Source organism: Microtus pennsylvanicus, chromosome 7 (genome assembly GCF_037038515.1).
Source record: "Microtus pennsylvanicus isolate mMicPen1 chromosome 7, mMicPen1.hap1, whole genome shotgun sequence".
Classification (NCBI taxonomy): domain Eukaryota; kingdom Metazoa; phylum Chordata; class Mammalia; order Rodentia; family Cricetidae; genus Microtus; species Microtus pennsylvanicus.
In genome coordinates this window covers 124,489,092-124,513,763 of record NC_134585.1, presented here as the reverse complement: position 1 = coordinate 124,513,763, position 24,672 = coordinate 124,489,092, and the positions used below count along the sequence as shown (strand labels likewise).

Sequence of the window (24,672 nt, the reverse complement as noted above, 5' to 3'; positions counted from 1 at the left end):
ACAGAAGGCAGAACTGTGCCTGGCACCGTCTGAAGCCAACCAGACGCAGACACAGTCCCACCTGGTATATATACAGAAAAGGTACCCAACATATATTTTTAAAATCAGTCTGAAATCAGACGATATACAACAACATTCAGCCCACCAATGATGTCCACAGAGCCTTGGGGATTCAAGGAACTGTGGGAAGGGAAAAGGGAGTTAGACGGTTTGTCAACTTGTATCTCCCTTGGTGGAAGCTGAAGGCCGACATTAGTCTCTCTGCTCACTTCATCAAATGTGCTTGTTCGTGGCCTGCCGGCCCAGTCCCTCTCCTGGCAGGGTATACAGGCACTGCCCCATGCAGTGCTGACTTCAGCGGTCCTGGCGCCGAGGTGGAGGTGATGGAGGATGCCGTACCGGAGGCAAGTCATAGTGTCCAGGGATGTGGCTGTTCTTGGGTGAGTCATAGTGGCCAGGAGGCAGGCCTGGAGGAAGAGGGGGCATGGAGCCCACAGACTCTTCATCTGAAGAAAGAGAGGAAAGGATGAGTTAACTCCTTGAGGCGTTCCCTGGCTCTCCCTACCCTGTCCACCTCAAAGGATACCACCACAACTCGGTCTCACTTTTCTGGATGCTAATTCTACCTCTCTGGTGCTAAACAAGCACCATCTCTAACACTCAACCTTCAGGTGAGAAACAGACTCGAAGAAGCAGGGCAGCTCTCCGAATGTCATGCCTGGTTTGAGGTCAAGCCACCCAAAGGCCTTGCTCTTGCCGTATCATGCCACTATCTTCTTCTCTCCCTTCCTGCTTCCCATGTTCCAGTGCCCTGTATCCCCTGCTGGGGGCAGAGAGGGCTCACTATGGCTCAAGAGGCTGGGCTGCTCATAGGTGCCACTGTCTCTCAGTGGCTGCTGTTGCGGCTGCTGGCGGTCCCGGAGATGAAGGGGCTGCCTGGGAGGAGACGCTGATGGGGGGCCTTTCATTTCCACATAGCTGCTTTCTCGAGGTTCCCCAGGCAGGCCAGGCAGATCTCTGATGGTAGCATAGGGATTCTCACTGCTCAGGGACATAACGCTTGCCCCCAGTCCCTCTTCCGAGGTGGGACCTAAGGATCAAGGAAGGAAATCAGGCTTCTTAGAGGCACCGGCTCCTTGACCCAGCTTCCCTTCCCTTCCTTGTCTCTGTGCTCCATACCTTTAGGACAAAATAGTCCTGGGCCATTCCTGTGGCTATAGCTACAGCTATAGCTTCGGTCCAGGTGGCCGGAGCCTGAGGAAAATCAAACAAAAGTCAGACCTCTGGTCCCCTTCCAGGCATCTTCCTGATCTCGGCTCTTCCACCAAGATGACCCAGCAGATGAGGCTGCACACATCCACCTCCTCAGCCTCTGTCTCCAAGCACCTACCTCTGTCATGGGGCTCTCGTCCGTGCTTCCAGGCAGCGGGCAGTGTAGCATGGTTATCACGTCCATGGGTTCTGCCTGCTCGCTCAGATGCCTGGGAGCTGGCAAAGAGCTGACTGCCTGGAACCTGATGAGGGACAATGCCTCAGGGAGAGCACAGGGTTGAGGCTTTCACCCACACCCAGAGCACACCCCCCAAGGCACTGACCTTGTTAGGGGGTGGGGGGTTAGGAGAACACTGAGACAGTGTGTGGTAGCTAGGGTTGGAGTAGTAGTGACTGTAGCTCGGAGAGACATCTGCAGGACAAACATCAGGCCAGGACAGCAGCAGTGTGACCCCCCCTGACTCCCTCCATCCTCCCCCGACACACAAATCCCTTGGGGAACACGCAGCAGCACCCCACCGCCTATCATTCACTTAAGCACAACCCTAGCTCACCTGGCATGACATAATCTGAGCCATCCAGCCTCCCAGAGCTGTAAGCCACTGCCAAGTGCTCATGTTCCTTTCCCTTCTGCCAATGGCGGTAGCCGATGAACAAGGCTACCAGGACCACCACAAGGGTCCCCAGTACGGCAATGCCAATCACTGCCCCCAGTGAGTTATGGGTCACAGGAGAGGTGGGCATTATGGTGGAGGACTCCTGGCTTCCTGTGAGAAAAAGTGGGCACTGAGACGGTGAACGTGGGTGCATTTGAAGGAAGAAAGAAACGGTATGAGGACCCTGGGTTGTAGAACTTTGGAGTCCAAGAACTTACCAATCCTGCAGGGTGCACCACTGTGTCCTAGGGGACAGACACAGGCCCCAGTCTCTGGGTGGCACCTCTCTCCAGGGCCACACTGGCATAGCTGGGAGCAGTTGACACCAAATACTCCTGGAGGGCAGCCTGGAGAGAACCAAGGGGGCAAGCAGGGGTCACAGAGCCGGCAAACTGCAGCCTCCTCTTGGATAGGGCTATGGTACGCTCAGGGAGTTAGCTCTCTGTTGGTACCTTCCAGGCAGTAGGGTCCAGTCCAGCCTGCAGTACAGGCACAGCTCCCATCCTGGGGGTGGCAGGTGCCACCATGATGACACTGACAGGGTTGGGAGCATTTGAGTCCCCAGAGGCCTGGGGGACATGCTGCAGGAGACAAGGGCTGTCAGGCATGAACGCTCAGGCCTCAGTATCTCTGAAGTCTTGAGCTTGGCCTTTTCTTGGTCCTAAGGCTCTGAAGGGCATCTCCACACCAGTGGCTGGAATGCTCATCTCCAGCCATCTTGGCCCACTATCCACTCCCTAACAGCCATTTCAGAACAATGTCCCCAGGGCTAGGAGCCAGAGCTTCTCAGCAGCCCCTGGAGGGCTCAGCACTAGGCTTGGTTTTTGTTTTCAAACATCTGCCTCCTGCCAGGGTATTGGGATTACAGCCTAATACAGTATCTGTGTGTGATCCTAGCAAATCATCTAATAGCAGACACTGCTGAACTCTAGGCAGAAAACACAACAACAATCCAAATACTTCACCAAGAGCACTTCAGGCCCTGGCAGAAGTACAGTCAGCCATCTCTGGGCAGCAGCTCCCTCTAAAACATGCTTCTGCTGCCCAGACCACTCATCTCTTTATCATCATATGGTTATGTGGAAGATGACACAGTCAACACAGTGTGAGAAAGAGATAAAACAGCCACGGCTGCTGGGAAGGAGACCCATGTTCCAGTCACCAGCCCCACGCAGGCAAACAAACTAGACTCAACGGATTATAGAAAAGGAATGAACATTTGTGTAGGAGAAAGATATATTAGGGGGTATGATGGGGAGTAGGATTTCATCAAGACTCATAGCATATATGTATGAAATTTTCAAAGAATAAGTTAATAGTTTATATATTAATATTTTCAAAGGAAGAGAAAATAAGAATATGTCCAAGAGGGGACTTTATGAGATTTGCTGTTTCCAGGTTCTAGAGAGGCAGAAAACTTTCCCTCTGACTTGTTCACTGCTGCATCCTCCACCCAAACCAGTTCCCAGTAGGAAAGTGGTGGCAGGATTTCTCCTATTGTACAGATAACCAAGGTGAGTGGGAGGCCTTCTGCCCAGAGCCAGGAGACTGAGGTTCCACGCTCAGCTACCCAGTCAGCAGGCTCTCCCGCTCACACACAAGCCGCTACGTACACTCAGAGCAGTCAGAGCCTGTCCAGCCTGCCAGGCAGTAGCAGGTCCCGTCCGAAGGGTGGCAGGAAGAGTGGTTGTTGCACTTGCAGGGTACACAGCGTTTGCCATAGCGACCAGGCTGGCAGGCTGGGGAAAGGGGTGCCTGGTGACTTGGGGGCCTTGAGCAGGGTCTCCCTCCCACCTTCCCCTGGATTAACTGTCCTGGAGATAGGAGTCAGCAACAGAAGCCAAGGGGTGGGGTGGGGTACAGGGAGCCTCACGCCTCTGGCAGGAGGGGCCTCGGAACCCTGGTGCACACACACAGTTGCCATTTTCAGGTACACAAGTACCCCCATTTTTGCAGGTGCAAGTATTGCTGCAGTTGGCCCCCCAAAAGCCCTCTGGGCAAGGCAGGTGGCAGCGTGTGCCTGTAGGAGACAAGTAAGGGTCACCTCCTGTGGAGTACACGCCCAACTCCACAGCAGACCTGAGACCCAGACACCCAGACACCCAGAACACTCACCCATCCAGCCAGCCTGACATCGGCAGTGTCCATGAACAGGGTCACAGCCATCAGAGTGGTCACAGTCACAGACACTGGCACACCCATCACCGAACTGCCCTTTCTTGGAGAGCAAATGGAGGGGAGAGCAGGCCAGTCAGCTGAGGGGTGCTGTGCGCTCCCCTCCCCCAGGCAGGTGGGCTGTGATCACCCACCGGGCAGGGAAACTGGCAATGAGCTCCATGCCACCCAGGAGTACAAGTACAAGCTCCAGTCTGGGGACTGCAGACTCCCTCATGGGCACACTGACAACTGGCATTGCAACTGAAGCCCCAGGTGCCAGGAGGACAGGGCACAGAGCAGTTACCACGCTGCCAACCTAGAGGAGACAAGAAGGAATACACTGGGCATGGGTCATGCCAGCTTTATGCTGTGAGCTGGGCATGAGAAAACACATGAACACAGTTCAAAGACTCCCACTGATGCAGCTCAGCCATCAACAGTGTCTTCTCTCCCACCTGGGCCTCCTGTCTCCCTTACAGAACAGAGGCTGGTAACAAACCCAAGCTCAAAGTGGACCCCACCAGGCCATCTTGGGGTAACAGGGAGAAATGGGGGCTGAAGACTTGATACTTGGCTAAGTCTGATACCACTGGATTCGAATTCAGCCTAAGGGTTGCCAACGTGCCACAGTGCTAGCCTTTGGAAGGCCTCGCTGGCTCAGTCAGGGTCTTTTCTATAGAATGGAGGGTGAGGTGCTTGGCACAGAGCTACCTTTTGGTCTGCACCTTTAAAGGAAAGTATGACCTTTGTAGAAAAAAAAAAAGCAAAATGACTAGGGCATTTTGGCTGTGATTCCAGCACTCCAGAGGCTGAGACAGGATGGGTGCTTGGACTTTGAGTCTATCCTGGGCTATATATTGTCTCAAAAAAAAAAAAAAGATAGGAAAGGGAGAAGGGGAGGACAGGACAGGGAGAATGAGAAGGGACAAAGAAAGAAAGTGTTCTAGCAGGAACTATCCTGAATCCGTTCCCACAAGCCCACTTCCAATAAGTTTTGCCCTGGTAGTGCTTTCTTCACACCCCACCTCCACCCCGCCGTTCCCAAAGACCCTAGTCCATTACCTTCCTTGCAAATGCACGTGCCGTCGATGGGGGAGCAGGCGATGGCATTTTCGCAGGAGCAGTGGGAAGAGCAGTTGATCCCATAAGTGTCCGGTGGACATAGGTTAGCGCAGTGAGGTCCCTGAAAGCAGAGGGCCACGTGAGTGGAGGTCGAGCCCCACCCCGCCCCTCCTTTCCCCTTGGTGGGGCACAGCCTCACCGTGTAGCCGGGTGCGCACCGGCAGAGGCCGCTGTCTGCAAGGCAGACGCCACCGTGCAGACAAAGGCAGTGCTCCTGGCAGCCTGGCCCGTGCGTGTCCTGTGGGCAGCTCTCGTTGCAGTGTAGGCCCGCCCAGCCTGGCTGGCAAGCGCACTCGCCATGCATAGGGTGGCAGCTGTGGGCATAGGAGGGAACACAAGCATCTGAGCCGTTTACAGAGGTCCTTTCCTCTGCAGAGCCCGATCAGGGAGCAAAGAGGCTCCGCGGGATCCAGGCCGCTCCTGCTCCCTCCCCAAACCCCTCCCCGATCCTTCTGTGACTTCGATGCCACCCTTCCCTATACCCTGGCGCTGTTTCTCTGGTGGCTCTAAAACGAGAACCAGTCTCCCTCAGAGCCCACCTCAGACTGTGTTCTGGGTCGCAAGTGCAGGGTTCCTGGCAGCTGAGACCATAGAGGCCATCTGGACAGAGGCGCTCAGTGCAGCGGTCGCCTGTGAAGCCATGTTCACACAGACAAGCGCCATTGGCAGGAAAGCAGCGGGCACCAGGAGCGCAGTCGCAGGTCTCAGCACAGTCTTGCCCGAAGCGGCCCACGGGGCACTCTTCATGGCACCTGGGTGCAGGGTTAAGTACGGCTGTATAAACTGGGCTCCTCCACCTCCTCCTTGTCCACCCCAGTTCCCTGGAGCCACATGCTCACCGATCTCCAATATAGCCAGGAGCACAGTGGCACTGCCCAGTAAACCGGTCACAGAGGCCACCGTTGTGGCAGCGACATTCATGAGTACAGTTGGGTCCATGGAAACCCTCCGGGCAGGGTAGGGAACAGATGTTACCCTGTGAGTGAAAACTCATTAATCCCCTTCTCATGGCCACAGGCTGGTAGAAACCCTCATATGCTCAGAGCCCTCAAACCTCTCCAGGGTCCTGAGAGTCCATCTCAAAAAATCCTGGCTCATAGCTCTGTCTAGAGCCACCCTCGTTATTCTCTTGGGAATCCCAACTCCAAGCACACAGTTCCACCCTTCATACCATCCAGCCCGGCGGACAGCTGCAGTAGCCTTGGGCGACCTGGAAAACACCTCCATTTTGGCAAGGACTGGTTCTGGGGCAGAAGAAGCCAGCAGTGCCCTGTGAACAGGGCACATTACAGCTGTGGAACAGGGGTGAGGTCAGAGTGTCATCAGGAAGAACCTTCAGCTGGCCCTCTTTGCTCCCCAAGGCTGGCTACCTGCACAGGAGGAATCTCTGGGGCAGGTAAATGCCAAGGACACCCTGATATCGGCAGAAAGTGTAGCGCCAAGCAGGCTCCTACACCCCTTCACCCCAGCTCAGGTGGTCCCCTCTTGGCAACTGCTCCGACTATAGTTTTTCTACTCTGCCGAGCTCAACACCCCAACCCTGTCTGCATGTAGCCTTGCAAGCAGGTGTGCCCAGGTCCTCCTCAACAGCCTCACCTGACGACATCCCCCTCCCCCTTACACTTGCTCGTGCTGTACTATGGCAGCTGCTTAGCTGGGACCCAGAAGAGCAGGTCTGAGGTCTTAGTCTCTCAACTCCACCATTTCCTCACATATGGTCCTGTGTCTATGACCTCATCACACACCTGGGTCCTGTTCTCCCTGGGGGGCAGAAGCAGGCTCCATTCTGGGCATCACAGGAAGCCCCATGGCAATGGCAACCGAACTGGCAGGCAGGACCATAGTGGCCAGGAGGGCAAGGCTGAAGGCAGTTGGGGGGCTGTAGGCCAGAGGGGCAGAAGCATGCCCCACTCTTGGGGTCACAGGAACTACTGTTGCCACAGTGGCAGTGTTTGTCACACAGTGGTCCCCACACCCCTGGGGCACACTCTGTGGAAGAGAGAACGGAAGGGAGTTACCAGGCACTTAGCTCCTCTCCTCCACCACGTCTCCAGAAAAGGCAGGTAGCAGCAATGGACTCGGATAAAAAGCCATCCCTGGGTCACCAACGACTTACCACTGGAACAGTCGTCACCCCGCCAGCCTGGTGCACACTGGCACCTGTTAGGAGCCACACAACGACCGTGGACACACTCCTGGGCACAGAGTGCTGGCCAGAAATGGGATGAGTGAGAAGAATACCTCCATCCCACCCTCCCTCCCATGTGAGGGGCCTGCAGGTACTCAAGCATCAGCTCTGTCTGAGATGAAGACCTGGGGAGCAACCCCAGGGGTCATAGGCTCCCTGAGTCCTTCCTGTATACATGTTTAAACATCTTGTTGGGAAATGGTGAATTCTCAAGTGGTAGTTGGTTGGAGATGTGGTCAGAAAGGGTAGGGGCTGAGGTGAGGGCTAAGTCAGGCTGGGAAACTGGCCTGCAGGGACTAGTGACAGAGCTGGTGACAGGGTCAGAAGGTGGCAGGGGCCCATCTGAGGACAGACTCACAAGATGCTAGGGAACAAGAGACAATAGCAAAGTCTCCCCAGTCTCCACTTCCAGCCCCTCTTCTATGCCTGCCACAACTCCAGCAACAGCTACTGGCCAACAGGAAACCTAAAGGAGCAGACAGTAGCAACCCACCCACCATACCCCTTCCTAGGGCAGGGAAAAAGCCAAACAGATGGGGCCCAGTCCATTCCTACCCTGACCCAACTCAAGACTCACGAACACAGGCTCCACTGCTCTCATAGTAACCCCCACAGCACTGCAGGCGTGGGCGCGAGTCCGTCTTCACCACCTGACGGTACACAGTCCGATACACAATCCTGCAGTGGCCCAGGAGGTGGTGGCCATCAGTGCTCTTAGCTGAGACCCTGGATGCCCCACCTCTGCCCCCCATCCCCATCGCACCTCAGTGAGGCACCAGAGGGGTCAGAAGGTGACCTCTCTGCCCCACATCAGCCTCAGCTTCACGGGCCATAGGGGTACCCACCACGGACAGAGTGTCCTCTAAGCACCAAAGGTTCTGAGAGGGGCCAGACCTCAACCAGCTAGTGACTTTTTATTTTTAAGTGATTCAAATTTAATGTGAGTTTTCGTGCAAAGAGTGACCTAAGTGTTGGTTTGATGGCATATGCCATGGTACAGCCAGAAGTCAATGTTTCCTTTCAGAACGTGGTCTGAATTCATATTAGAATTTCAACAAAGCACCATCTGCTGCTGAGACGCAGTGGTGTTGTTTGTGGTTGACCGGTTGGTTAGTTGGTAGTTGGGTTGGTTGGTTGGTTGGTTAGTTGGTCAGTCAGTTCATTGGTTTTATAGATACAAAGGTTTGTTCCAACTGTCTCAGATGTCTGCAGATCATTTCTGGGCCAATACCACTTTCCATCAGTGAACACTTTAGATCCCTGTGGTCCTCTCTTGCTCCTTCAGGGACAGCAGCAGCTAGTGACTCTTCTAAGGACAAAGCACTCACGTGGGCTGAGGACAGGTGTGGAGGTCCTCCCAGGGCCTGTCACAGGACTCCGCAGGCAGCAGGCTGAAGGGGCGTAAGTGGGACTCCTTCGTGGTAGTGGTGAAGCTGTGGGGTGAGAACAGTTCAGAGCCTGAGCGCAGGGTCCAGCTGAGAGCCAAGGCCAGGCTTCCCGTGGAGAGAACCCGAACACCCCAGTATCTGGGCTTCCTTACCCTATGCTCCACCCAGCTTGTCTAGAGGCTCCTTCTAAAACTGGAACGTGCTGGGGCTCCTCCCACCCTAGGTAACCATTTCTCATCCTGAGGGCCACAGGCATCTCCACACACTCTCTCACAAACGCACGCACCTGCCAGTGTGGGAAGACTGAACTTGATTGTTCAACCTTGACCCTGCTGGCAGCAATGAATCGAAGCACTTTCGGCTAACTTCTGCCCTGGGCCCTGTCTTCCAGTCCTGTCCCTACCTTCTCCCTACCCCTACCCCAGTTAGCTCTTCTGCTTGGTCTGCACTAAATGACTCCCTCCCACAGGGATCCAGAGACGAGACAAGGACAGGTCAAAATCCAGGTCAGAGATAGGACAGAGACGGAGATAAGGGCAGAGCTGAGGAGACCAGAAACAGACTCCTCGGAGGAGTCACTTGTCCGGGACAAGCATAAAGCTTGGGGCCCTTCTCACCTTTCCCAAAAGGTACAGACATTGGGATCATTGGAGTTGAGCGGTCGGGTCAGACCCAGGCCGAAGGCCAGGAGGAGGAGCCGCAGAAGTGGCCGCATTGCAGAGGCCTGCAGTAGGGCACACAGCAACTGAACAGTGCAGCCAGCAGCCCAGAGGATGCACCTGTAAAAATGCAAACAGTAGACATGCTGAAGAGACCAGCCCACTGCCTCCTCAGTCCTCTGGTCCACATGGCAGGACTCCAGCTCCCCCAGAACCCCAGAAAAGTCTCCTAAGCACACTTGCATGGCTCCAGTTTGCTAGCACAAACTCCAGCCCTAGTTATTCCTGGAACTCCGTACCACCTTGCTTTTTTGTCTGCTCCCTGACAACTCCACACCCCACCACCCCACCCCTGAACACACACACATACAGGTTGGCCAAACGTTCATCTCTTTTAGAGCCTCCTGGTACCGTTCACTACACGCCAACTTCTAGTGTCACTTGACCACCCCCTAGCCTAGCAAATAAATACTGAAAGGTGGCCACGGTGTGAGACTGGGACCCAAGAAGGGGGTTCTAAGGGAAGCCAACTTGGGCTCAGTCCAAGAGAACTTTCGAATGGCCGGGACGGTTCCCTATCAGATGCCAGTTTCCATCACTGTGTGTGGGCAGATGGGAGTCCAAGCCACTGGATGAAGAACTGTCAGCAGGCTCTTGCCATGGGCAATGACAATAGGGCCTCAGCTGGGTGACCACACAGCCACTGGTATGCTCCAAGGGTCAATTTCCACCTTTCTCTGACAGCTCAAGGAGCCTAGGCCCCACCCCAAGAGTGGGAAGAGTCAGGACCCCACGGGATGAGTCCTCCTCTGACAGCCTAGGCTCAGGAAAAGCTGACAGGCCCCCCTCTGTGTCTGCGTTTCTGAAGCTCGCCCAGGCTCCCTGCTCTACTCTCCAGAGATACCCACATCTGCTTGTCATTACTTCCCTGAGAAGAGAGGTCACCGGCCCTTTGCACCCCTGAGTATCTCTGGAATGCTTGCTGCAGCCCCACCCCTGGCCCCCCACCCACATATTCTGGCTGATCATGATTCTCTCTGCTCAGCCAGGGCACCTACTTTCCTAACTGAACCCCAACTTCCTGCAGTGGCCCATGCCCAGCTTTAACCCCCTAACAGTTGGATTTTCCCTTCATCCTCTTCACTCCATGTTATGCCACCCAGAAAGAACTCCCAGCTCCTTCCATGGGTCAGAGACACTACACCTCACACCTCCCCGGGGCCCAGCCGAACCCCTAGTCTTCTCAGCCACTGCTCAGTTGACCAGGTAACTCACCAGTGATGCCAGCATGGGCCTGGGAAGCCGGAAGACGTCCCGGGGATCCCAGTGCTCAGGATCTAGACCCTTGAGAGAGGAAACCCAGTTGCTGGCTGGAAGTGTGGCCCCACCCCATGCTACTACCCTGTCAGGTGTGACGGGGCCCCATTTAGCTTGCTTGGCTACTGGGCTGGCATTGTGGCCTTGGGGAGATGGGTCAAGGGAACAGTGCTAAGCCCTGTGCCGAGGGAGCCACACCATAGTCGGAGGCACCGCTGCTACCCACGACCTGATCCAGGGAAAACCACCAAACATGTTCCCACCCTACAAAGTCAGTTCCTTCTCCCACGGCACCCAATCCACCTCCTCTGGCCTTGCCCGACTCAGTGCCCACCAACAGGGCTGGTTCAAACTGGTCCAAGCTGCTTTCCCCACTTCCCCAAGAGTGTTCCTCAGCCAGGGCTGTCCACATCTCTGTCCCTACTCAGAGTTTGTTCCACACTCGTGTAGTCAGAATGCAGGCTCACCTGTGAGATCACCCATGGGCCTGTCTATTCCTAGCTTGGTTTGGTGGGTGGAGCCCATAGCAGGAAGACTGCCTTAAGGTGAAGTAATTTGGCTGCATAAAATACTTCCCAGTGTCACCTGCCCTTACCTCCAGGCCAGAAATATCAGGTGCTGTCCCATCTCCCGGTTCAGTTCGGTTGGGGGCTCAGGACAGCCCTGCACAGAACAGGGGTGCAGGATTATGGGAGATGCCGAACTGCAGTTCTGCTGGGATGCTAGTTGGCTGGAGACGGCCTATACCTTCCCTCCTCCCAAAGGCCTTCAGGGTGGGGCCGCACTGCGGAGGAAGCTTCAGCTGCTCTGTCTAGGGCTAGAAGCCAAGGTGGGGTCAGCAGAGACCAGTGGGTGGACAATAGGAAAGGGAGGTGGGGGAGAGGGGATCTGAGCAGAAAGCAGAAGGATTTTACCTGACCATTCCCAGCCTGAGAAATGCTCAAAGCCTCTGAAGCTGGTTTCCGGCGGGGCAGGGAGGGGTGTTAGGGATGACTGGTGCACCTGATGCCTGTCCCTCTGAGCCTCCAACAGAACCCAGACTCTATGAGTATACACCTATCAAGGGGCTTAGTCCTACATTCCTGGGTCCTTGCCCCAGGAGACCCCTCTTGGGCCCCCTCTGCTCAACGTTTATCTCCCACCAAGTCTCTGTTTTCACAAAGGGCTTTTCCTCACAGCCAGGCAAAATGTGAGCCAGTATTATTCTGAGATGGGTCAGGCGGAGAGAGTGACTCCCATCATGGAAAGTGCTGCTATCCAGTCCACAGAGGAGGAAGCAGACTCAGTAAACATAGGAACCTGCCCAAGACCCACAGTCAGGGGTGGCAGAAAAGGGATCCAGACTCCAGCAGCAGCAGAGGTCTCCCAACAGTTCTGTTTCGGGATGGAAATAAGAAGCCCAGGGGCTCGATATCTTTACAGCTTTGGTTATGGAGTGCGGAGCTGGCCAGGGACCGGAGCCGCCAAGGGAAGGGAGGGAAGGCTGCCACCAGAACCAGATCAGAGGCGTGGGAACTGCGCGCCCGCCAGCCCGAAGGCAGTCAAAACGAACAACTTTTCTCTCCCACCTCCACATGCAAATTGCTGGGCTCTCAGCCAGGCCCAGCTCCATTTCCTGCCTACAAGGCTGCAAGCTACATTCCTGCCTCTCAGCCTTCAAGTCCCACTGGGCCCTGGCCTGTTCCCTCTCCAAGAGCCCCTCTACCCTCACTGTACCCCAGCATCTAGGAGGAGGAAGTGAATCTAGGGCCTCTGGGAGCTGGTAACCAGAAAACAGCAAATGGGAATGACGGAAGTAAGACGCAGGAATTGGCCCTTTTACCCCAGCTCCGGGGAAGGGTAGCGTACTCTGCCACAGGGTTACTGTAAATTTTAAATGGTGACACTCTTGGGGCCAATCTGTAACACCCATGCTCCGTCCACGTCAGTTGTGCCCGACATCCACAGGACCCGTGCATTCGTCCAGGAGAAACTGGAGTTGGTTTTGTTTTGGTTTTTGTCCTTTTCTTTTTTTTTTCTGAAGAAGCCCATGATGATCCGGGAATAAACAAGGTTGAAAATGCTGACAGGGAGAAAGAGAGTGGAGGGGGAGGGCCGGAACCTGATCCCCAGAATGTTGGGCTGTCTGCCAGGTGCATCTTCAAGCTAAAGTCAGTACCAGGGCAGGATCCCTGAATTCCTGCCCCCTCTCAGTAGCAGTGCCAACCCCGACTCCCTAATCTCCCCCATTTTGCAGTCCGAGTGTCTAGTCCTGACCCTGTCACAAGCTGCGTGACTTTGGTTATAGCACTTGAGACCCCTGAGCCTCCATCCATATCAGCCTCCCTCATCACCAGGACTGTTTAAACCTGGCCTGGTTTTTACACCCCTTTTCATCAGCACTTTTCCCTTCCGTTGCTTGCCTGGTCAGAGTCTTCTGCATGTCAAGGCTGTCATGTACAATTGAGTCCACACAATGTCTTCTGCCCCCCAAAAGGGACAGATGCATGGCACCCACACTATCATGCAGCTTAGCTAGATGTTGAGATGGGCACTTGAGTCCCCCTTTCTCTGTGCCCTTTCCTGAGCTGCCTTTGCCACTGAGACACACGGATGTAGTGAGACCCCTGCCCACACCTCCACATTCTCCCCCAAAAGCGCTGGCTCTGTCAGCGGCACCTGCCCAGCAGCGCCTCACACCAAGTCTGCACAAGCACAAGCACAGAGCCCCTCCCAACCCAGCCAAGCCAAGCTCCAGCACACCAGGCATGTGGGCATGTCTGCCGGATGGAGGAACAGGAAACCTGAGCGAGGCCGACTGGAGGCTGGGGCAACAGGAGCGGGCAGGGGTGAGAGGCTGGCCTGCTGCTGGCTCAGGAAACGGCAGCCAGAGAGGCTACTCTAGGCCTTGTTTACTCATCAGGAAATAGAGAACCAGCAGGGATTCTGACTCATGACCTAAGGCTGTCCCACTGCAGCCCTGGCTACCACCTGGGCTACCTCTTCACTGAGGAGAAAGCAGGGAGGGTCCCCTAAAATGAGTGGCCCAAGGGCTGTCTGGCCACCAGACTGGAATGAGAGCAGCTTCCCCACTGGCTGCCTTCCTTGCTGCCACCCAGAGATTATCTTCAGAAATTATAATTCTGGCAGGACTAGGCAGCTTTTTCTTATAATTCCAACACTCAGGGGGTTGAGGTAGGAAGATAATTTATTCTGAGCTACATATAGAGTGAGCTGGTATCAATTAATAATAATGATAATAAATAAAACCACATAGTACAGCTCTGCTCTGCCACTGTCCCCACCCCCACCCCCGCCTCCTCTGTGTCTCCATCGCAGGAAGGCCAGCTATACCACACATCTAGTCTTGTGACAGCCACTGAAGTTAACAGCCCCACAGGCCTCTCAGCAGGCAACCATCTCTGCTCAAGCCTCCTCCAAATGTCCAGTTGCCCCCTGGCTTCAAGAGCAGAGCAGCCTCCTCTAAGAAGTTCCCAGTACTCAAGCCTCACCTTCCCTCCCTGTCCTGCAGACTTAATGGCCATGGATCCCATGGCCCAAAGGAGTTCTGGTTATTTTTCCTGAGTCTGCTTGTGCCACCTGGCTCCAAGTGGGATGATCCCCCTGGCACACGGGGATGACCTAGCCAAAGTCAGTACCTGTGTCCCTCCTCTAAGAGCAAGTAGAGCTAACCCAGACTCTAGGGGCTGTCAGCAGAACACTGCAGTCTAGGATAGGGCTGAGGGGCTCTGTGGCAAACACATCTCCCCACCCTGGACAACACCAACATCCATTGGCATGGACCCATGTTTCCTCCCAGCTCAGCCCAGGGCCACAGTGGGCTCTCACTGGTCTGGGCTTGCCTGGTGGTGCTGGAAGCAGAACCGTGGTCCTTGAGCTAGACAAGCGCTGCACCACTGAGCTACCCTGCCTGCTCATCACACTTATCCACGGCTGTCTGCCACAGTGCCAGCCAGCACCTACAGCAGGCAGACATGGAACCGAGCACAGGCCCCCCTCGGCTCCCACCCAGCCCCCCAGATACAGTACCATGAGGACAGCTGCACACCTGCCACACCCAGGGTTGGCCTCCAAGCTCCCAGGTAATGAGAGCACAGAAATGCAGGGCGCTGAGTTGCCTTGCATGTAGATGGACTAGATGTGAGTCCTCAGCCTGGATCTTGGTGCCACAGATCCTTCAAACACAGGGCTGAGTCCCGGATGCCCTTCTGTGGGTGCGGGCAGCCACAGGAAGAAGCCCACGCTCAGGTGTGGAACGCTAGTCATCCGCCTTGGGGAACTGTCCTAGGGAGGTGAGCGATTGGCCCTCCAGAGCACAGCAGGGGCTGGCCCAGGCCGGCACAACTTGTGTGCCCCTCCTTCCACCACTGTGGCTCCTCTCAGTCTCTCCTAGACGCACAGTTCTCTCCCTGGGCCTTGTCCCAGCAGTCTGTGTGTCCGTGTTGTGTCTGTCTACCCCTCTCCTCCTGCCTTTCTGCCAGCTGTCCCCACATAGAGCACCACCCTGCACCCCACCGCTGTGGCAGCCATCTTGGGTGCCTGGGGAGGGTTTCCTCTTCTGGGAAAGTCTGATAGGGCATGCTGGAGTGGAGCAGAGAAGAAGTCAACCCTCCTACTTCACCCCCTCTGAGAAGAAAAAGGCAAGCAGGGAGGTGGCGGACTCTGGAAGATGTCATCTGTTGGAGAGCAGAAAGGGGCAGACTTTTGGGCGGGTGGGAGGCCTGTCCACACCCATCAACCTGTAGACACACAGACAGTTATACTCTGGGGTGGACGTGGGTTTGGAGAACAGCCTCCATAGGCAGGGGTTGAGAACTGACCCCTTATCCGGCTCTGCCTGGAGCTGAGGCTTGGCTGAGCCTGGGAACCTCAGCCAGCACATGCTGTTCCTATCTCTTGGGACTAGGGTCATAGTCTCCAGCTGGGGCAGCAGGCACTACTAAAACACCAAATCAGGGAGTCATGAGTCCATGGCTAGAGGCTGGAAAAATGAAGGAGAGGTGAGGGGGTCCTTACTGGAGCTTGGGCTTGTAGGCTCCAGGACCACCATCTGCCTGACGATGGGCCCACATCGTTCAGACAGAGCCTTCAGACGCCATAGGTGCCTATGGCTGACCTCTCTCCTACAAGGTAGAAAAGGACTTGCAAATCTACAAAACTTAGCAGGTCTCTTTGCAGGAGACATGTTTCCCTCAGCTACAGGAGGAAACAGGAACGGTGTTTTCATAGTCCTCCAGAAAGAAGAAATTGAGGGCTAGACAGAAGGCAAATGGCGACTTTTCAGGGCTTCAGTACCACCAAGGTTCTAGCAAACTTCACACTGGAATCCAGGACTTCCAGGCTGCCCTCCCCTGGCCGGGGTTCCTAATCCTCACAACCACAGTAGCTTTCCTTTCCACTTAGGTGGATCTCTCTCTCTCTCTCTCTCTCTCTCTCTCTCTCTCTCTCTCTCTCTCTCTCTCTCTCTCTCTCTCTCTCTTTCTCTCTCTCTCTCCCCTCCCTCCCTCCCTCTCTCTGAGCGTCTGTGTGTCTGTCTCTATCTCCTATCTCCTTTCTTTTCACTTAGACGGCTCGCACTCCCTCCACCGCATCTCCTTTCTGCTCAGCTCTCTGCGCCTAGTTTCATCCCGGGGGTCTCAGGCTCCAGAGCCCAGGACTGGGTACTCACCTGCCTCGGAACTCGGAGCTCGATGTGGTGTGTGCACCGACGGGTCCGCTAGCCGACGGAGGGAGCCGGCTGCATGGGCAGGAAGGGGGTGGGCCTGGGCCCGGGCCCAGGCAGGAAGTCCGCGCGGGGAGGCTGGAGCCGGGCCGGGTGGGGTCAGGCCTCTGCACGCTTGTCTGTGAAGTGGACGAGGAGAGCCGCCCAATGTGACAGGCTTACGCCCTGGCTCCCGGCGTCGCTGTCCACCCGACGCCCCTCTTTCCTGCCTGGCGGCTCCCTCTGGCGGCCCTCTAGGGAGAGGCACCCCCGACCTCTATCAAGAGGTCAAGGCAAGCTCTGAGCAGGTCTCCACCAGATTGCACCTAAGCACCCAGCCATCTACAGTAGCCAGGGCTCAAAGCAAAGACAACTTGGGTTTTTTGGGTGTGGCTCATACCTGGGTTGAATTCTCAGCAGCAGGGTCACTTAATAAAAAGGAGCTCATTTGGCTTGAAAATTGTTGTTCTAAAATTTTATTGTGGCAAATATACGTAATCTAATATATCCTTCCAACAACTGTTAAGCGAACAGTTCAGTGGCATTAAGTATTTCAACATGGGTGCAACTTTTGGTTCTATCGATTTCCAGAGCTTTTCCCTCATCCTGATCTGAACCATCCCTGATCCTGCAAACCATCGTGAAGTCAGATGATGATAGCTCAGCTCAGTCTTCGCCCCTCCACATCTAGCTGACTTCACTTAGCCTGGTGTTTTATTAGTTTAGACAAGTGTGCTCATCGGTGTAACTGCCATCTCAATAAAAGCATGCTTTAAAATGTCCCTCTCTGGCTGGGCGTTGGTGGTGCACATCTTTAATCTCAGCTCTTGGGAGGCAGAGGCAGGCAGAGCTCTGTGAATTTGAGGTCAACCTGCTCTACAAAGCAAGTTCCAGGACAGCTAGGGCTATTACACAGAGAAATCCTGTCAAAAAAAAAAAAAGTCCATCTCTGAAGATAGTGAGGTGACGCAGGAGGTAAAGGCACTTGCCACCAGACTTGATGACCCCGGGGGCCAACATGGTAGAAGGTGAGACTCTCAAAAGTTCCCAGAGCCCACAGGAACACCATGGCACATATCCGCTCCCTGTTACAACATAAATAAATATAATATTTTAAAAGACCATCTCCCCCAGTTTACCTGCCCTTCTCTGCTAGAATGATCCAAATTTTGATTTGTTTTTTGTCACTGTGGATTTTTTCTAGAATTTTTGTATAAATGCAATCATATGAATGTACTCACTAATGGCCTTTCTTCTGGGCCACCAACCGGTTCCCAAATGATGACACAGAGACTTGTTATTGGTTTTGAATGCTTGGCCTTGGCTTAGCTCCCTTCTTGCTAGATCTTATAACTTAACCTGTTTCTCTTCATCTATGTTTTGCTTTGAGCTTTTTTTTCCTTTTCTTTCTTTCTTGCTGTCTCTGTCTGGCTGACTGATGGCTGCCTGACTTCTGGCCCCAGGCATGACCCTCTCTCTCTCCTCCTCTCTCATTCTTCCCTCTTCCCTCTGAAGCCTAGATTTCTCCTCCTCTTTATTCTCTCTGCCTGCCAGCCCCACCAATCCTTTCTCCTACTTAGCTATTGGTCATTCAGCTTTTTATTAGACCAATCAGTGCCTTAGGCAGGCAAGGTGAAACAGACGCACCGCATCTTCTCATATTTAAACACAATCCTTACATCATAAGTAACACACCTTCACACAGTTAAAGTAATAAACAAATAAGTAACACACCTTCACACAGTTAAAGTAATAAACAAATAAGTAACACACCTTCACACAGTTAAAGTAATAAACAAATAAGTAACACACCTTCACACAGTTAAAGTAATAAGCAAATTAGTAACACACCTTCACACAGTTAAAGTAATAAACAAATTAGTAACACACCTTCACACAGCTAAAGTAATATTCTGTAGCATAAACAAATGGAACACATCTTTGCCCAGCTAAAATAATATTCCACAACATGTGTCCTCCTTCTGTCCCTCACCACAAGGTTTCTGGTCACACACAGCTCTAGGTGAGGCAACTAGCTATGACGGCCCCTGATAACACTGGGCCTTTTACATCTGGAACTACTGCATCTAGGTACTGGGAGTCGGCATCCACAGGTCCCGTGTGGCCTCACAGTCGCTGACCCTGGTAGCTATTCAAGAACAGGATCACTGTGACCTGACAGTTACTGGTTCTTGGGTATTGTGGTTTCAAGTCCCTTGTGTATCATATTTGCTGAGATTATTATTTTTTTTACCACCATCGCCTGCTTTTTTTTTATTTATTTATTATGTATACAGTTAGCCAGAAGAGGGCACCAGACCTCATTACAGATGGCTGTGAGCCACCATGTGGTTGCTGGGAATTGAACTCAGGACCTTTGGAAGAGCAGGCAATGCTCTTAACTGCTGAGCCATCTCTCCAGCCCCGCTGAGATTATTTTTATGTGGATAATCAAGCCGAGAGTCAGGCAATGCTGCTTAGTAGTTGTTCTTTGTTTTTTTTTTTTTATAGCAGGTTTTTTGTTTTATTTTGATTTGTTTGGTTTTGGTTTTTCAAGACAGGATTTCTCTGTGTAGTCCTGGCTGTCCTGGCACTAGCTCTGTAGACCAGGCTGACCTCAAACTCACGTAGCCTTCCTAGTGCTGGGATTAGAGGCCTGCGCCACCACCACCCACATAGTTGCTGTTTTGATGGTAAACTGTGCTGAGCTCAGGTGCACTGGATGGTACCAATGTTTTGGGAAGGAAACACAAGGTTGGACTTTGAGTCCACTAAATGTCCAGCAGGGGGCAATAGAAACCGACGCATGGCTCAAGGGCAGGCAGCAGAAAACCTGAGTTCCAGTGACCGCGGAAGAGACTGCTGTGGGGAGAAGAAGTGAATTGCACTTGGTTCAAATTCACTCCGCATTCAGCTCCGAGCCCTTGCTCGGGGGCCAGACTGGCCCACATCCCATTCCTGCTACGAAAGTTCAGCACTTGGGCCCCAGTCACAGCAGACTGCCTTCTAAATACCACATTTACACGACTTCGTCCAGCCCTCAGCAAGGACGCTTAGGACAGCAGTAGGCGATGGTGAATGCAGAAACACAGAACCGGCCAAAGGGCCACGAATACGTGAAGTATTAGACCCAACAGGGAGCATTGCAGAAGGGGGGCAGACAGAACCCACAGTAAAAAAGTGTCTAGACCTAGACGGGACACGACTGTGAGCTGAGCACTTCCTGGAAGAGCTGTCGTTAGCTCCAGTGTGTAGACACCCATGTCACCCTTGCCACTGCGGAACCTCCCACCCCCACTCGGCGAATGACTCCAGCTAAACTCAGTGGCTCAGGGGAGGGAGGGGCTGAGGGAGAGGAATAGGCAGTGAAAATACATAAAATTCATTACATAAGCATCTGAAACTGACAAAAATGGGGGGTTTGAACACCTGCACCTACCTCCCATTCCCACTTTGTTGTTTGTTTTTGTTTTGCTTTCAAGACAGGGCTTCTCGTAGCTTTGGAACCTTCCCTGGAACTCACTCTGTAGACCAGGCTGGCCTTGAACTCACAGAGATCCGCCTGCCTCTGCCTCCCGAGTGCTGGGATAAAGGTGTGCGCCACCACCGCCTGGTCCCCTCCCCACTTTTACTGAAACCCTCTCTCGAACAGGGTGGAAGACAAGCACTGACCCACGCTGACTCTAGCACATGGGCACGCACCCACTCACACTCACACAACAACGATAACCCTCTGCACAGAGAGGCTCGTTATGTAACAAGGATGGTGATGGTGGTGTTAAAGACGGGTGTCAGAGCCAAACTTGCAGGAACCTCTCAGGCCACAGTAAAGCTACTGGAGTTTGCTCTGTGCAGGATGAGAAGCCATTGGAATAGCTTGACCAGAGGCAGGGCTGATCCCCACAACGGACACTGCTGTGCTGAGAACAGGCTGTTGGGAGATGTGGAACCCAGGAGCCCAGTGAAGCGGCTGCTCTGCTCAGGGATAAGAGCTGCTGAGAAGCCAGGGCTGGACGCCTCCCCCTCCTCAGTGGGAGTAGTCTTACAGGAAGTCCGAGAGGTATTTGCCTTGCAGGAAGTTTGCTCAGAGCCTCTCAACTCTCAAGGAATGTTCCGTGATAGAGCTCGGGGAGGACACTGTGGGTGGAGACCAGGCTGTCCCACTGTCTTCTGGTTTTTTTTTTGTTTGTTTGTTTGTTTTTTGTTTTTTCGAGACAGGGTTTCTCTGTGGTTTTTTTGGAGCCTGTCCTGGAACTAGCTCTCGTAGACCAGGGTGGTCTCAAACTCACAGAGATCCGCCTGCCTCTGCCTCCCAAGTGCTGGGATTAAAGGCGTGCGCCACCACCGCCTGGCTTGTCCCACTATCTTCCGATGCTGTGGGTGGAGACCAGGCTGTCCCACTATCTTCCGATGCTGTGGGTGGAGACCAGGTTGTCCCACTGTCTTCTCACTCAGCTTTGCTCACAAGGATGAAAGGTCACCCTTTCTAGCATGCAGTTCTGTGTTCTCAGAGCCCCCAGAGATGTGACAGCAAACACGAAAGCAGAGGGAGAGAGTGCCTCTGATACCCTGATACCCAGCGTGTGCGCGTCAGGTTGGCACTGGCCAGCCTGGCCTTCCAAGGAGCAGAGAGGGCTGCTCAGGAAGGCCCTGTGGGAGGAAGCATACTGGCTGCTCACTCTTCTTTCCAGCCAGTCCCTCATAAACACCTGGCTACATCTGACGATGGGAAGGGTAAGCTTTGCCCTTGCAGAGGAGGCCAGCTGACTCCCCACATCCTCCTGAGGTCAAATCCACACTTTTCAGTCCAGCCCTGCCTGTCCCTGCTCTGCTTCTGCCTCCTGCCAGTTCGCCTGGCACTCAACTTCCTCATCTTCACCCTCCACTCCAGCTGCAATCACAGCACACCCCCTGCATGAATAATTGGGGCTGATTTAAGGGCTATCAGGGAAAGGGGGGCTAATGGAGCTTGTGGGGGGCACCCTGGTGAGGGGAAGGTTGAAAGGCAATTAGCTGGACAGGCGGCCTGGGAGTCACCTAATGTTCCTGTCTGCAGGAAGGGCTAGTGGGGGCCATGGAAGGAGGGGTGGCTTGCTTCACCCCCACCTACACCCAGAGATAGATTTGAACTCGAGGAGAGATCTGCCACTTCCTCGACAGGAAAATCAAGGATACACCAGGAGGGAGTTCCAGGAAAATTATGGCAGGGTGTAGAAGTGGAGCTCTGTGGAGAAGGCAGGAAACTGAGGAAGGAGTCAGGGGTTCCTGCTGCTCCACAACACACACACACACACATGCACACACACACACACGTGCGCGCGCACACACACACACACACACACACTGGCCCAACTGAACCTGATCTCTCGCTGGGGACTGGGGACTAGCTCCTGATTAATACCAACATTAGCCCTGAACATTCACTGTCCAGCCTCCCATCATTAATTACCTCCTCTCCCAGCCCAGAAGATGGGAAACCAGCTCCTCTGGGGCAGAGAAGTGAGCATCTGAATCCCTGAGCAGAAAAATGCCAGGCCCTTCTCGTCCAAGGTAAAGGGAGGGTGGGAAAAGTTTGGTTCTTATCCTCCGTCTTACCCTAGGCCTCTCAGCCTCCAGCAGACACCCACAGGGGGCTGCTGGAGAAGGTGGGTCTGATACTTAAGCCCTCCTTGCCTACATCGCCTCAAGATGGCAGGAATGTGCAAAGCTCTAGGTGGAGAGACGAGACTTATAGGGCATCCCATGCAAATAGGAAGCCGGACACACAGGCCAGAGTTACTCCCCCATGACACGGGACAGACTGCCTTGGGGGCAGGTAAGGGCTCAGGACAGCTGGGAATCTGCCACCTAATCTCTTCCGCAGCTAGAAGTGTGCTCACAATAGTCCAGTAGCAGAGCCAAGCCCTGTGCCCCTCAGCTTCCCTACCCCATCTCCCCAGAGCTCACACTCCCAAACCGTCTCTAGTGTCAACCTTTGACCAGACCTAGTGTGGCTGCCGTTCCAGAAGAAGGGGTGGGGGCTATGTGGGATCTTTCTGCGCCCCTCCCAACACCTCCATGCACCCCATTATAAGACCAAATGGGCCTGGAGACCCAGCAATCAATATCCCTCAAAGATGAAGACACTAATAACTTTATCCCTCTTGTCCTCCACTTCTCACTCACATTAGCCCTGACCACAGGCCCCAGGCAGCTGAGACCTGCCGTGGGCAGGCCTGGAGCTGAGTAACCCTTCAAATCCAAGTGAGAGGCACAAACATGGACTGCAGGAAGAGTTTTCTGACGCTTGGAACAGCAGGCTGCAGGGGAAGGGATCAGCGTCGTAGCTCACTGTCCATTCTGACATCTCTATTAACTGTCAGAGACCTGACTTGATCAGTAAAGGGACCATAACCCAGAAACACCTTCACGAGGTACCAATGAACAGGTAAATCAGGAGAGACATTCCTGCTAGGAGATCCAGGGAGGGTTTTTTTTTAAAAAAGATTTATTTATTTATTAGGTATACAGTGTTCTGTCTGCATGTGTGCCTGCAGGCCAGAAGAGACGCCAGATCTCATTACAGATGGTTGTGAGTCACTGTGTGGTTGCTGGGAATTGAACTCAGGACCTTTGGAAGAGCAGCCAGTGCTCTCAACTGCTGAGCCATCTCTCCAGGCGTGAGATCCAGGGAGTTTAAGAACTGGTGCGAAGAAGACAGTGGGCCTGGGGTTGAGCTCTGTTCTCCACTCCCCGACAGACGCCACAGTTCCCCACACCTCACAACTCCACTCTGAAGCAATTAAAATTGCTAAAGGTAGAGGGGAAGAAGGTTAGGACTGGGGTCAAAAGCGTTTCTTCTCAAACATTGCAGTCCTCAGGATACCTGGTCATACTCAGGATGGGATAGATTACCATCCTGAATACTATCAGGGCCCAGATGGGTCCCCAAGGCCTGAGACAGGCCAGAGAGAGGAAGAAAGAGGAGAAAATGAGGAGGAAAAAACACGGACATAGGAACAGTACATCCCTACTGGGCGCTGGCTGGAGGCGGACCCATCAGCCTCCCAGCGCCCCTGGAGGGCTCCGCTCTTATTTATTATCTATCTAGCACCCCTGGAGGGCTCCGCTCTTATTTATTATCTATCCCCATTTAACAGATGACACTAGGGGCAGAAATGCCAAGTGACATTACACCAGTCAATGGCAGAACTAACCTAGAAGTTTACCTACCAGGGTACATAACCCAGTAAGGAGAGGAAGGGCTCAGCTTAGGAGGACTCTGGTTCTAAGGACTGGCTCTGGACTGCCCTGCTGGCCTCTACTGGTTTGGCCTGCAGCTACAGCCTTGGCGTGTCTGTCTTCCCCGGCTGCTGTCACTACTAGCAACTCTCCATTCTTCACAGCTGGGAGGCGGTGGAAAGTTCAGAACATGCAGCCAATGCATACCCTGCTGCAGGTGCCTGGGTAGCCTGCACAGCAGCAGGACAGGAGGCTAGAACCCAGGGGCCCTGAGTCCCTGCTTCTCTAGTGTCTGCCCTCTAGATGGCTGCCCAACACTGAGTAGCCATCCAAGGCCACGTAGAATATGGCAAGCTCCCTCCAGCTGCCACTTAGAGCCCCAGCACCTGTCCTCAGTCTGAGGGACACAGACAGGGTGGGATACACTCCCAGCAGCCCTAGAAACCTGCCTACAGGGTCCTGGAAGTCTGGCGGCTTCTCTAGCCTCTTTCTGAGAATCCAGCTCTGAGAAAGCCGGAGAACCCCAAGTTCCCCAGAGATCCGTCCCAGGACTGGAGACCTAAGGGGCCACTACCTTGACCACTACCTTTTCCTCTCCAGAGCAGGAGTGACTGAGAGTGAGCCTGGTTCCTCTGCTCAGTTCTCCAAATACCCCAGCCTCTCTTGGAGCCTCCCTTCCAGCCAGCACAGCTCTTGTCTGAAGAGGAAACCGAGGGAGGGGCTAACACTGCCCTCTGGCCCCAGGTTGCTATCTCAATCTCAATCCCCCCAAAATCCCCAGGGCCCCATTCTACCCATCTTCTTGTAGCTATCCATCTCAACTGGTGCTTGGCCCCTGGGACTGAGGGCAGCTAATGGACTTGGCACAGCCAGGAGGTAATTAACAGAGAGGGGGCAGGGGCCACAGTGGGACAAGGACACTGTTAATGGCAATGGGACCCAGTAGTAATGGAAAGCTGTGCTGTTTATATGTGCTCACATGCCTCCATCC

At 54.0% G+C, this 24,672-nt stretch overlaps 1 protein-coding gene across 6 annotated transcripts; it reads right to left on the bottom strand.

Annotated features, from left to right (window-relative positions):
• Nucleotides 1-65: 65 nt before the first annotated feature.
• On the bottom strand, nucleotides 66-16,705 carry Pear1 (platelet endothelial aggregation receptor 1). 6 transcript variants are annotated; one of them, XM_075978674.1, is made up of 25 exons: nucleotides 16,428-16,705; nucleotides 11,355-11,576; nucleotides 10,718-10,786; nucleotides 9,401-9,562; nucleotides 8,724-8,828; nucleotides 7,973-8,073; nucleotides 7,324-7,416; nucleotides 6,953-7,196; nucleotides 6,379-6,499; nucleotides 6,047-6,183; nucleotides 5,747-5,959; nucleotides 5,347-5,521; nucleotides 5,148-5,268; nucleotides 4,238-4,401; nucleotides 4,044-4,146; nucleotides 3,802-3,948; nucleotides 3,542-3,667; nucleotides 2,381-2,509; nucleotides 2,147-2,275; nucleotides 1,827-2,039; nucleotides 1,596-1,684; nucleotides 1,391-1,514; nucleotides 1,180-1,254; nucleotides 845-1,090; nucleotides 66-506 (listed from the first exon to the last, which is right to left on the bottom strand). In XM_075978674.1, exons 4-25 carry the CDS (start codon nucleotides 9,496-9,498, stop codon nucleotides 355-357), a joined length of 3,105 nt encoding a protein of 1,034 aa, XP_075834789.1. In that variant the 5' UTR covers nucleotides 9,499-9,562; nucleotides 10,718-10,786; nucleotides 11,355-11,576; nucleotides 16,428-16,705; the 3' UTR covers nucleotides 66-354. The 6 variants fall into 6 exon arrangements, with proteins under 6 accessions (XP_075834789.1, XP_075834786.1, XP_075834785.1 ...); XM_075978671.1 differs by having other exon boundaries at nucleotides 9,401-9,507; nucleotides 11,355-12,821; nucleotides 16,428-16,619; XM_075978670.1 differs by having other exon boundaries at nucleotides 9,401-9,507; nucleotides 16,428-16,619.
• Nucleotides 16,706-24,672: the final 7,967 nt, after the last annotated feature.